The 13051-nt window shown below is 53.0% G+C and overlaps 1 protein-coding gene across 1 annotated transcript; it reads right to left on the bottom strand.

Moving 5' to 3' along the window:
* Positions 1-2552: 2552 nt before the first annotated feature.
* Positions 2553-8561, bottom strand: KCNS2 (potassium voltage-gated channel modifier subfamily S member 2). Its single transcript, XM_039464622.2, has 2 exons — positions 8170-8561; positions 2553-7560 (listed from the first exon to the last, which is right to left on the bottom strand). The coding sequence occupies exon 2, from the start codon at positions 7516-7518 to the stop codon at positions 6085-6087; it is 1434 nt and encodes a 477-aa protein (XP_039320556.1). The 5' UTR covers positions 7519-7560; positions 8170-8561; the 3' UTR covers positions 2553-6084.
* Positions 8562-13051: the final 4490 nt, after the last annotated feature.

Genomic DNA, 13051 nt, shown 5'->3' on the forward strand with positions numbered 1-13051 from the left:
TATCTGGTCTATACTGTGACTGCAACCGCAAATCAGCCAGCTGTCCACTCTCACACTTCCAAAGGGCTGCTAGAGTCACATTCTAACAACATTTGTCTGGTCAGAAAATGACAAAAGAATGTGACAAGAGAATGAAGTTCAGGCTCCTCAGATGGCTCAGCTCTGCCCACACCTGCACTTCTCTCTAGACACACCGACTTCGACGTTCTGCACACATGCTGGGGCTTTGGCCTCCTTCTGCAGGTCCCTGCTCCCGGAGGAAGCGGTTTCTTCCCTCTCCCTTCCCTCCGCCTGTCCAGCCCGGACTCCCAGCCCCACACCCCGTCTGGCTGGCTCCTGGAGTCCCTCTTTCTCTTTGCAGCCCGGAAGTTCTGTTTTCACAGAGGAAACACTTATTCCTTCTTTCCTTGTGCCCCCACTGCCCTTTTCGTCCCAAAATGCTTCCAGTGGGCTCCTGAGTTCTCTATCCTACCAGATTATGGAGCCCTCCGGCGAGTGCAGATGGGGGACCAGTCCAGGTAGAGCTCGGTGGGAGCAGCCCCAGTGACGGTTCCCTCCAGGAGGCCCTGCTGGGCTCGGAGCACCCGATGCTGACTGGAAATAAACTCAACGGAAGGCCTAAAATAATGTCACTAGACATTGCCTCTTTTTTACTCTCTGCTCTTTTTCCTTCTTTCCTCTCTGCCTTTTCCTTTATTCACTCTCTCCTGCTCCCTCTTTTTTTCCCTCTCTGTCTTTCCCTCTGTTTTCTGATTTCTTCCTATCCCCTGTTCCTTCTGTAGGACCTTACACAACTCCAAGGCCTGCCTGCCCTCTTCTCCCCGTCTCTTGTATCTCTTTCCCCTCCCTCTCTTGTATCTCTTTCCCCTCCCTCTCTTTCTCCTCCCCGGGTCTCTAAGGCCTTGTTTGCGTCTCTTCTGAATGCATCAGCTGCCAGCTGCAGACGCAGTCATTTGCTTGGGAGAATTTATCCAGAAGGATGATGCTATTGACAAGTGAGGTCCCAGAAGGAGGAAAATGTTGCAGACTTTCCGACCTGCAGCATCAACCAGATGGAACACCCATGTAAGGTCCTCGGGTGGAAAAGTGAGTTAAACGTTCTCCTAAAGAGGAGATGACAACTGTGTACTTGCAGTATATAAGTTCTTCCCTCAAGACGAGGTGTTTGTTTTTCCTTTTAAGATGTAAGGCATCCTGGCCCTAAAACACCCCTAAACATCCATTTACATATCCCTTGCTGCAGGGATGGGGGGTAAAGTGGAGGAGCTGAGCTACACACCACCTGATGGGATGCAAATACCGTGGCGAGGTTGGAGAGCAGTGCTCTGCGTCCTTCCTCAGCCTCAACGAGTGTGGGGCAAGGGTAGCACAGATTTCTACACCCTTCTGCCATGTACACAAACAAGGCCCTCTGCAGATGCCACCACTGCTCGGTGTGAGTTGAATGCTGGATGGGAGAGCCATCTGCTCCATGCACATCAGAGCTCCTCGTGAGGCCCAATAACCTCATGGGAACAGGCAGGGGATCTCCCAGCCTTCACCAAGGCGACAAACCAAAACGAGCAAAGCGTTAGCCCCGAAGTCAGGTGGGATCTTGGTGATTTTCCTCTGTCTAATGATTCTTAGTAGCAGGAATCTGGATTCAGTGGAAATAGGTGGAAATAGTAGAGAGCCCAAGGAGACGCTCGCTGATGATTTTAAAACCTCATTCACTTGGATCAGACACTAGCCCAAGCATTTCCCTGATTGCATTGTCCCTGCAACTGTCATCTATCATGGCTGACTGCTGAAGAGGAAATGAAACCAAATAGAAGGCTGTTTGTAAGCAATCTCTCTGCTCTTCTTAAAAATAAATTAGGGATATCGGGATCGGCTCACGGCTAGGATGACATTGCGAGACATGCAGAAATTCTGTTTTTCTATTGAGGTGAAGAAGTGGGTAGGGATTTAAGGATTATCTAATCCAACCTTCTCATTTTGCAGCAGTGGAAACTGAGGCTTGGAGAGGACATGCGATGTGTCTGCAATCACAGAGCTGAAGGCAAAACCCAACAGAACCAAGTCACCAACTGGCCTTCCTACTGATTCATACTCTCGCTCTAGGTTAAGTGGTGCCAGGAAGTGGCTCCATGTATCCCCCAGCAGCATTGATGCCCAACCAGGCAGGACACTCAGGGTTACCCAGAACCCAATTTACTATTAGGGAGCTACTTTGGCGGCAGGAAGAGTGGCACTTCAGGACAGGGTGGGGCTGGCAGGGTAGGCTGATAGAGGTGCTGAGCAGGAAAGGGTGTGAGAAGAAGATCCTGCAGGGGCGTCTGTTTCACAAGGGTTCTAAGAATACATGACCATATCTTCTATAAAGGAGGCTAGTGGTTCAAGATCCTGGAAAACCAGGACCCCACCTTTACAAAGAATAAACAACAGCTTCTCCTTCCCCAAAATTGCTAAAAAAAGAAAAACAAAAACAAAAACAAAACAGCCTTCTCAAGGAAATCCAGACCCCGACTTTGAATGCCCTCCTTGTGCGCTCTTAGAATAAGAGGTACAAATCATTTTTGTCTATTTAATCTGCACACTTTTTGAGGCTGGCATCCTGAGTGCATTAGTGTTACTGCGCACTCCCAAATCAAGGCACGGAGATGAGAGTGCAGCAATCAGACATCACGGTTCAGTGCAGCCTGCATCAGCGCTTGCACAGTAGTGTGTTAATGAGTGTTAAAACTTAAAATTGGCATCTCAGATACGGTGTTCTCAATTTTAAAAATCACAACTCTAACAAGTCATGCTGTTAAGACATACAAGAAACACCAGTTAAGCCTTCAAGTAGCTAACACACAGCCTGTACAGATCACCACTCTCTCAAAGTGCATAACAACTTATTTCCTTTGAAATGAGGCAAGAATTAGCAGGTAGTTCAATTATTTGAGTGCTAAGACAAGTAGAAATAATAAATCCAGATGTTAAATACCAATTACTGCCCTATGAGCTACAAATCACCTCAGCATTACAACATAGCCTTCCTCACCTGCAAACCCAAGAAATGTGGGGGTTTGGCAGAAAACACAAACCTATAACCCATATGCATTTGTGCAACAGACACGAGCCACTTCCCAACCCAGCACTTCCAAAATGCACATCACAGATATTAAAGCCTGGCCCATGTATTTGTCCCAATGGCATTGAAAGCAACAACCTTCAAATGTTCGGAGTGACACTTCTCTCAAGCTCACAGCTAGAAACAAGTCATCTCCAGTTTCTACTCTGTCCCCCTAAAGGCGGTGTACAGGTCAGTCTGACAGCCTGGTTGCCAACGATGTCACCACATACTTTTAGCCTTTGCTCCAAGAGCAATGCAGAAAATTAACCTGACCCTCCCCCCTTAGCTTCAGGGACGAAAAGAAAGTGCTGGTTAGATGTTATTTAGCAAGGCCAATCAAAGACCCAATGGAGAGCACTTGTAAACTTCACACCTTGGTGGGACTTTAGGGGAAAGGAAGATTATTCAGTCAACATCCCTTGTGGGAATTAGCTCCAGGGTTCAAGCCAGCCGAGTTGTTCTCTCTCCCACTTATCTGAAGCCACCACTTGAAAAACTCAATGCTAATGGGACATTCTCATGCTCAGAAGTGACTAAAGGTCCAGGTGGGCAAGATAATATTTTATACAAGTATATATATATGCGAGAGATATTAAAAAGATAGTCTCTAAAGTACTTTGGGATTCCTCTAATGAAAGGCACCAGATAAATGCAAGTCATTACCAAAAAGAAAAGTCAAGTTTTCCAGCTTTCACATCTCAAAGGGTAACCGCTAGGGTACCTCTTTAGCTACTCTTTAGTTAGACTGAGATACTCTGCCTCCTTTCTCGTTTGCACTATGCACAAGCTTCCTGGTCAGCAACCATGGATACCAGGCTCAGTGACCCAATACCATCAGCCTCGGCAAGCTGAACGGTCCTCACAAGTCTGTACCACCACCTGCCTTCAGTGCAGCTGGGGATGGTTCTGTAAATGTTAGGCCTTCCAGGGCTGGAAGTATCAGCCAAAGCTAAGTGTTCCATGTGCAAATTCCGAAAAATAACCCTGCTCCTCTGATTCAGTGCCCCATTGCCTCTAAGACATCTCTTTTTTTCTGGATGCTTCAGAGACACAGATGTAGACACTTAGGAAACAGCCCCCTCCCAACCTCCCACGAGCCTCCAGTCTGATGGAAAGATTTGAACTGGGGGCTCCAGGGTGTAAGTGGCCAGTGAATTCATTCAATAAATCACTCACACTGTAGTAGCCATGGCAACTACAAGTATACAAAGCCTTCTGAGAAGATTCTTGCCACACCTCCATGAGGTATGTATCATCTTCAATCAACTGAAACACAAAAAAATCTGTTAAGCAGAGGCCCAACCTTTGGATGAAAAGCCTGGATAACTCCACGCTCAGATCCCTGGGTTCTACTGCCTTTTCAAAGATGAAAGCAACCTGGAAAACCAACAGATTACCTTGAAGATGATGGAGAATTATATTACAGAGGAACACAGGTTCCCCATCACGATGTTATGTGCTGGTTAACCAAACAAGAGGAGCAGGAGCATTTTGGAGGAGGAAACAGTCATCTCCCTTCATTACAAGTTCAGAAGCTCAAAGGTCTTTTGAATAACATAGAATAAAGCTTTTCAAGTTTACAATTTTTTATGATATTTTATGCAGTAGCAGTGTTTTGTTTTACAACTCTTTCTTTCTCCTGGTCTCTACCCACTCTCTCCCCAAAAAAGGCAGTTGGAATGCACATAAGAACTGCAGCATTTCCATCCTGGGTAAGCCACACTGCCTTCATGCACATCTGTATTTTGAGTACATACTTCTATACCACTAGGTTTCCATGCCATGGCAGGAACTTGAGGGCAATCACAGCATCATCTGCAACATACTATATATCCTAGAAGCAAAATGATCTGAGTAAATTCTGCTTGGAAATAAAAGGGCTCTCATTTGATGAGCTTTCAGAGCAGGCAACAAAAGTATTTAAGCTACTGCCCTTGCTACCAACCCAACCATGTTCACCTCAGGGAGACGATACAACAGTGAACTTCTTTTTACTTGAGGAAGACAACACGACCTTACTCCTAAACATCTTAAAAAATAAATATTTCAAAAACATGCTAGTATCTTAGACACAGCAAAGTGTGGTCAAATGGCCTACTTCAGCAATCTCAACCAGAAATACATGTCTCTGCAGTCACCCTAGGAAACACAGAGGCTTGACCATCCACCAGGCGGCTCAGCCTGCACTGGCTGGGCCTTAACCACACTGGGGTTTGGACTATTTAGCTGAAGCCCGTCTCCCTAATGCATCTGTTCTTGGGAAAAAATTTCCATCTTCACTACATGTCTAACTAAGTAACATTCTCTAAAGAGTGATATTTATGAGATGAACATCGGTGTACATTGTTCTAAAGATGATGGGTGCACCCATGCAAGCCATGGAACTACAGATCATTTATAAAAACAACTTACAGACTTGCATTGGTCAAGTGTGCTTAACTTTGCATTCTCTTTGTTTTGGTATTTTAAAACTAAATGAAAGCAATGGATAAAGAGCTGAGATTTTGTTTTCACGTGACTGTGAGCAAAATCTCGTGATATCCTTGCTGATCTCATAGATGCATTTCCGCTGGACAGACTTGTGGGGGCTTTTTGTACAGAACTCACAACGACAACCTCAGAAACAGGATCACGACAACTCACAGACAGTACTGGGCCACAAGCACTACAATAGTGTACACGATGAACAGGAAAATTAGCATTCTGGGTGTACTCATCTGGCAAAAAGGTGAACATTTTATGCCCACAATGCAAAGACCAGTGAGTATCATTTCATGGAAAGGTGCAAAGGCATGGTGTCAGACACACCACCCTCTAAAAACGATTCTAAATACTGTAAAAGAAACCTGGGTGCACATCCCATGCATCTCTCCCCTCTGGGGCTGCGCATACGCCTTACACCATAACCATAAGGTGCCTGGGCTGTGCCAGAGGCACAAGAGGCAGCTCAACAATGTGGGGTGGAGGGTGACAAGTCCCCCTGGCTAATGTAGGGAATCATTTAAACTGAGTTCACTTGGTGAGCTCCCACTCATGTTCGTCAGGCTTGCCATGAGGGATTTAACTTTATGGGCATAATAGTCCCTTAAATTGACCGAAGGGACCTCCTTCATTCCATCTCCAAAGTCACAGCTGCGCATGGCACTCTCAAGTTGCTTTTGGCGCCGGTAAAAGTGGGAGAACTTATTGAAGATCAAGGTGATGGGCAGGACCACCACGAGGATGCCTGCCAAGATGCAGGCAGAGGCAGTCAGCTTCCCTGCCGTGGTCCCGGGGACCACATCACCATACCCCACTGTGGTCATACTGACAGTAGCCCACCACCAGCAGGCAGGGATGGTGGCCAGGCCCTCGTTCTCCTCCTTTTCAATGGTGTAGGCCACCACAGAGAAGATGGAAATCCCCACGGAGAGGTAGAGCAAGAGCAGCCCTACTTCTTTGTAACTGTATTTCAAAGTGGCCCCCAGGGAGCGAAGGCCGGTGGAGTGCCTGGCCAGCTTTAAGATGCGGAAGATCCGCATCAGTCTCAGGACCTGGGCCACCCTGCCCAAGTTGGCTAAGGTAGGTGTGCTCTCCACCACGAGGTTCACCACCAGAGTGATGTAAAAGGGGACAATGGACATGAGGTCGATAAGGTTTAGGGCATTCCTGAAGAACTTGAGGAAATCAGGGGCCACAGCGAACCTGGCTACCAGCTCAAACGTGAACCAGGCAATGCCAAAGTGCTCCACGATTTCGAACCTAGGGTCTTCGCCAGGGTTGCCCTGGCTGTCAGGGATTTGGAAGTCGGGCAGGCTATTGAGGCACATGGTGATGATGGACCCCATCACCACCAGGATGGACAGGATGCTGAAGACCCTGCTCAGCACTGAGTAGCCAGGGTTGTCCAGCGCCAGCCACAGTTGCCTGCGGAAGTTGCCAAGGGGCTGCCCATCGAACTTGGAGGCGTCGTTGTAGAAGGCAAGGATCTCATCGAAGGAAGAGGTGGTGCTCTCCTGGTCACTCTGCTCGTCCCACTTCTCCTGCTCGGGCTCCACTTTGCGGCCATGGTAGCTGTAGCTGCAGCAAGAGTCAATGAAGAACTCGTTGATGCCCCAGTACTCAATCTCCTGGCTGAAGGAGAAGACGCACAACTCGGCCATGACGTGAAGCTTGCCGGTGTGATAGAAATGGAGCACGTAGGGGAAGAGCTCGGGGTTGCGGTCGAAGTAGAACTCCCGCTGGACGTCGTCGTAGTCATCGCAGAGCTCCAGAATGGCCTCGCGCGAGTGGCAGAGCAGCAGACGGCCCAGGCGCGTCTCGGGGAAGCGCAGCAGTGTGTGCGAGCGCAGCCTCCTCTTGAAGCCGCCCACGTTGATGCGGATCTCCCCGTCCTCGACGTTGGCCTCAGACACGTCCCACAGGCTCTGGCCGGTCATGCTGGAGGCGCCAGCCGCCTGCGCCGCGCGGGGGCGCTACACCTGGAAGCAGAGGGAACAGCGTCGGCGAGAGCGCCGTGCGCCCTGGCCCAGCGCCCCCTCTCCTCACCAATTTTTGGCAGGCCCAGGCCTCCTAGGTGGGTCTTGGGTGCTGAAGGACAACGGGCTGGGGCAAGAGTTTGAGATGTCTGGCCCCCTCCCAGGAAAGGCTGGGGGCGGGTATGTTTCTTTTAGCACGGCTCCACCCCTGGGTCTCAGTGGGCGATTTGCGCGTGCGGGGTCGCACCTCCACAGCTCTAAGCGCCCAGGGGCTGCATGCTGACCTTGTCCATGGGCAGGCTCGGGAGACGCCCCCGCCCGCTCGCCGCAAACAGGCTGGACCGGAGCTGAAATACGCACGGGCAGGGCCGGGCCAACACTGGGGGCGCCTGGCTTTGGGGAGGGGGCTGGGGAGATACGGAGTCTGGAAACCCGGGGCGGGAGAATGGGGGTCGTCCCGGCTTCCGCTGCGCCCAGCTCCCATGCCTGCAGCCCCCGCGTCCCCGGCCCGGGTCTCCCCGCCCGCCTGGCGCTGTGCCCCGGGGCCGCGTGCGCTGCGCCTCACCCAGCCGGGCAGCCGGGGCTCGCCCTGCACGTTCTGGAAGCGCTTACCTGAGAGCACGGGCGCCCGCGGCCGAGGCCGGCGGGAAACTTCCCCGACCCACGGGCGAGCATCGCGGCGGTGGGGTGGCCGCTGCCTGCTGGCGGTGCGTGCGCGGGTGCGAGTGTGTGCGCCCCTGTGTGCGCCCGGTGGGCTGGCGGGCGGGGGCCGCCGAGCGTCTCCTCCTGTCTCGGGCCGGGCACGCTGCCGCCGCCGCCCGCAGCTGCGGAAGGCTCACAGGTGGCCGCGTGGTCCCGCCGCTCGCGGAGCCCCCTCTCCGGATCCGCTCGCCCCTCACCCGCCGAGAGAGGCCGGAGACCGTGCCGCAGGAGCACGGGGAGCTGGGGCGGGAGCAGAGCGGGTGTGCCCTGGAGCCGGCCCTGTGCCGGGCGCCGCGCGGTGGTGCTGAACGGACAGCTCCGCGCGCCACGGCCGCCGCCCCGGGCTCGGAAGACGCAGCCGCTACCGCTGCTGCTTCTCTGCGCTTCCCTGGCGCGTCACCGCGACCACCTTGCGCCCCCGGCTCGGCGCGGGGCCGACACCTCTCTCTACCCCCCGCCCATCCCTCGGTGACAGCTGTTACTATCACCACCCCCAGGGCGCAGGCAGGGGGCTGCCTACGGTGACCTTTCCCGGCTGGGTCTGGCGGGAGTAGGGCTGGGAAATAAAGGGCTGCTTGCGCGTGTCCGGGGACAGGGCGGGACGGAGGAACTCCAGGTTTCCCCTTTTAGGGACCTGAAGAAAAGTTTACCGAAGCCCGGGGGTGGGGTTGTTGGGGAACAAGAGCTGGAGGGGAAAAGAGGGGGTCGGGAAGCCCAAGGTGGAGCTCCGCTTAGTACGCGGGGGGGCGGGAGCGCAGGCCGCACGGCGGGGGCTGGAGTCGCTGAGTTCTGGTCTGGAGCTCAATGTGGGCACCGTGTGTGTCCAGGCCGGTGTGATGTGCGGGCTGCGCGGGACTGCAGGGCGCTGTGTGTGTGTGTGTGTGTGTGTGTGTGTGTGTAGGCTGAGGACAGCAGGACTTTCCAGTGTCTGTATGTACTGTGTTCATTAAAATGAGTAATCTGTCGGATGGGAAGATATGTACGGTGCGTCTGCACAGGGGGACCCTGGGACGTGTGTCAGCGTAGTGTGTTGAATGCGGACCTGTGTGCTGTGTGTACAGTGTGCTGTGTACAGTGTAGTATTCATTGAGACTGTGACGGGCTCATGTGTGTGGAATATGTTGAGAGCGGTGTGCGTGCCGGCAGTGGGGATTGGGAGTGTGAACTGGGGTGGGGTGCCCAGGATCTGTGTCCCCATTCCCAAGAAGATTCATGGCCCAAATCTGAGCTCTTCGTCTCTTAGGATTGTCCTTAAGGCCCTGCCTACTGGACTGAGCTGAGAAATGGACCCAGTCCCTGTGGTGCACCCTTCCTTTGGTCTTTCTCTGTGGTGTCCATTTGTAGACTGTCGCCGTGGGTGTGTGAGCTTCGCAGGGAGCTATCACCTACATGTCTCTGCCAGAAGTCCTGGGAAAGCCCTTGTAGGTGGCTCTGGACTCATGGTGCAGCCACCACCACCACAGTGGGAAGCACATTCTTTCAGCAATCCTGGCAGTGCCACCCCTGCTGGACAGGTGCTCTGTGTAGCTCTGGAAGGCTTGAGGGTTCTTTGGAGGACCCTGGAGAGGACCCTTAATCTGGCTTTGTATGGGGTCTCCTGCATCTAAGCCTGACCCATCGCTTTCCCAGGCGCTGGCCTCTGGACATGTGTGTGTCTGTGTGTGTGTGTGTAGGTGTTGCCTGCTAAGAGGGCTTCACACCCATTCCCCTGCAGGCCTCTGCAAGTGTGGGGGATTCCAGGGAGGCAGCCACATGGGGGAGGGACAGTAGGGTAGTGAGGGCCACACACGCTTCCTCTTTTGTGTGTTTGACCTTTCCCCAGGCTTTGGGAAGCTTTTCTTCAGGTCCCTAAAAGAAGAAACCAGTCCTCTGTTATGCCCTACCACAGACACATACAAGCCACCCTTTATTTCTCTCTCTCTCTCTCTCGTGTGTGTGTGTGTGTGTGTGTGTGTGTGTGTGTGTGTGTGTCTTTGTGTCTGAGGGAGAGAGTGAGAAAAATCCGATCTTGGTTATCCTTGTCTTCATCTCCCTTTCTTTCAGGGTCTGTGTGTGGAAAGTAGCCTCTATCTAGGTCTGCTGGGTCCATCACTGGGGGTCTGTGGCTCCCGGGAACCTGGCTGCAGTCTGGGGGTCCCTGGATCTCCTTCCTCTCCATGGAAGAGCTGTGGAGAGAGTGCTGCACTTGCTGAGGGGTATGTGCTTCAGTGCATGTATAATTCCCGTGTTGCTGCCTCTTTCACCCTTTTCCCATTCCACCTCCCACATCTTGGGGGTGATGGTGGCTGCAAGGTGTCCCTGCTGCAGGGGTCTGGGCAGCAGCACCTGGGGGACAGCCTTCATGGGCCCTGTGGCTCTCTCTAGCTCTTACCCCCATCCTTGCACTACGAGCTGCCTGTGCTGACTCCTCCAGAGCTCACAGCTCCCTTCTGCTTCACCACTACATGTCTGTGTGTGGCTTCTGCCGCATGCCACCATTCCCAGCCACTCCCATTCCCTTGTCCTTGGCTCCTGGCTCATCTGGTTTAGCTCAGTGCATAAATCACCTTTTCCTGCTGTATTTGGAGGGTCCTTCCTTCTACACATACTTGAGTTTGAGTCTTCCGGGGCTTTCCTCCCTCCCCTGCTTCATGTATCTCCCCGCCTCCTTCTGTTCCTGTGTGTTGTTTTTTTTCTCCTTCTTCCTCTGTGGTCGTGGGAGATTTCACCCAGAGAGAGAGCCCTCTGCCTTCTGTTTCTCTTTGTTTCTCCCACACCCACGGCCACCCCGCCTGCAGACCAGGCTCTGCCCAGGCCCCTGGGGCTCTCATCCTCCCATCTCTCTCATAGGGGCCAGTCCTTGCCCCTCTCAGCTCTGCCCCTGTTCCTGCCAACCACCCAAACTCCTACCTTCCTCCCTTTTTCCCTCCCCCTCATCCACTTCCCCAGCTGAGAGAGCTGTGCCAACATGCTTCCAGCTACACTGGGGTCCTTTGTCTAAACCTGGCCTTTGATAGCTCTTCCTATGAGGCTGGGGTCAGGGACAAGCCCCCATGCTCGCCTTTCCTCGAATGGCAAAGTGAACTTGGAGCCTTCAGGGAGAAGCCCAATGTGGGGCACATCAGTTATTTCTTGGAAAGGCTGAGGCAGCTCTGTGGGGCTGACAGATGCCTTTGCAGAGGGTAAATGTATGTGGCAGGCAGAGCCACTTGTTTATTTCCCAGTCACTGTGCTGAAAAGAAATGGAGCTGTCTCCCTCCTATACCGGGGAAGCTGGCTTTGTTTATAGTTTATTTAGAGGTCTGAGCCCTGATCTTAAAATACAGCCACCTGCTCCAGGCACAGGTTGAAGCCTGCCTCTGGGCTGGCCTGGCCTGCTGGGAAGATGCTGAGAGGTGGCAGGGGTGCAGGGAGAGGCACCCTGGGAAAAGGGATGAAGAGACCTTAGGCGGTGGCCCAGATCCTTGCACCTGGTAGGCTGTTATCTCTGCCTTCACTGCCAATGCTGATCTCTCAGCTGAGCACACACATTTCAGAAAAGCACTCAGCTTTTCTCCCCCTGACAGGCGAGGGGGTTGCACTGGCAGCTTGGCTGAGGGAGCTGCCTGACCTACATTCCCCATTTGCAAGGAACAGCTGGGTCCTTGACCTTCCCCCTGGGGCCTCAGCACAGGAGTGCCTTCTGCCCTGATGGACTAGACAGTTCACCTGTGGCTATCCTGCTCCCCGCCAGCCACCCTGCCCCCACTGCAGCCAGAGTATCTTTTAAAAACACAAACCAGGTCCTTTCATTCCCTCCTGAAAACCTTCCAGGGACTTCCCATTGCACTGAGAATGAAAACTACCTCCTAACCACAGCTCCAAGGCCCCCTACAATACACCCTGCCCACCTCCCAGACTTCGGCTCACTGCGCTCTTCTCCACCAGCTGTGCCCCTGCGTTCCCTGTGCAGGGCCTCTGCACTACCATGCTCCCCGCTTGGCTTGGCAGTTTACAGGGTAGGCTCCTTCTCGCCACTCAGGGGATTTAAATATCACCTCTTCAGAGAGGCCTGACTCTAAACTGGAGCCCTTGGTCAGTTTCTCTCATTGCCTTCACAACACGTATATTAAATAGTTATTGAATACATGATTGGATGATGAATGAATGAGGCCCCAACTGCTCTCTTAAGTTATTCTGTGCCAGCCAGAGTCTTGGCCCCAACGCTTTCCCCCTGATGGATCAAGAGGGAACTGGATAGGGAGGGGATCGCTGTGCCTGGAGCTGTGGTCTGGAGCCCCAGGCTCTGGGGTGCTCTCCCGAGCAACTGATCAGCTTGGTAGATCTCAGCCCTAGCTGCACATTTGAATCAATTAGGGAGCTTTTAAATTAGCCAGTGCTCCTAGATGCCTTGGGCATCACATCAGGCCAATTAGATCAGAGTCTCTGGTGCAGGGAAAATCAGTGTTTGTTAAGCTCCCTATGTAATTCCAGTGTGGAGCCAAGGTTGAGCCCTTGAGCAGCCTGACTTCAGGGGTGTGGACTGAGAGCGGTGTGTCCATGAGTCTGCAGTCCGACGGTCAGCCTCGGGGCGGGGGCTGCATCTCACTCAGTTTGGCAGACACTGCCCTATCTCTTAGGGCAGGGCCTGCCTGCAGTGGGAGTGCTGTGAGGGCTGAGTGCCTTTGTCGTCACCTCCCTCCATGCCAGGCTCCCAGAGGGTTCCCTGTGCCTGCTCCTCCCAGAATTCCTTACCTCGGAGACAATTTGTGATTAGGAACAGTCACAGTTTCTTCTCCTCCCTGGAAGGGGATCCCCTCCTGAACCGTGTCGA

This window comes from Saimiri boliviensis, chromosome 15, assembly GCF_048565385.1.
Source record: "Saimiri boliviensis isolate mSaiBol1 chromosome 15, mSaiBol1.pri, whole genome shotgun sequence".
Lineage (NCBI taxonomy): Eukaryota > Metazoa > Chordata > Mammalia > Primates > Cebidae > Saimiri > Saimiri boliviensis.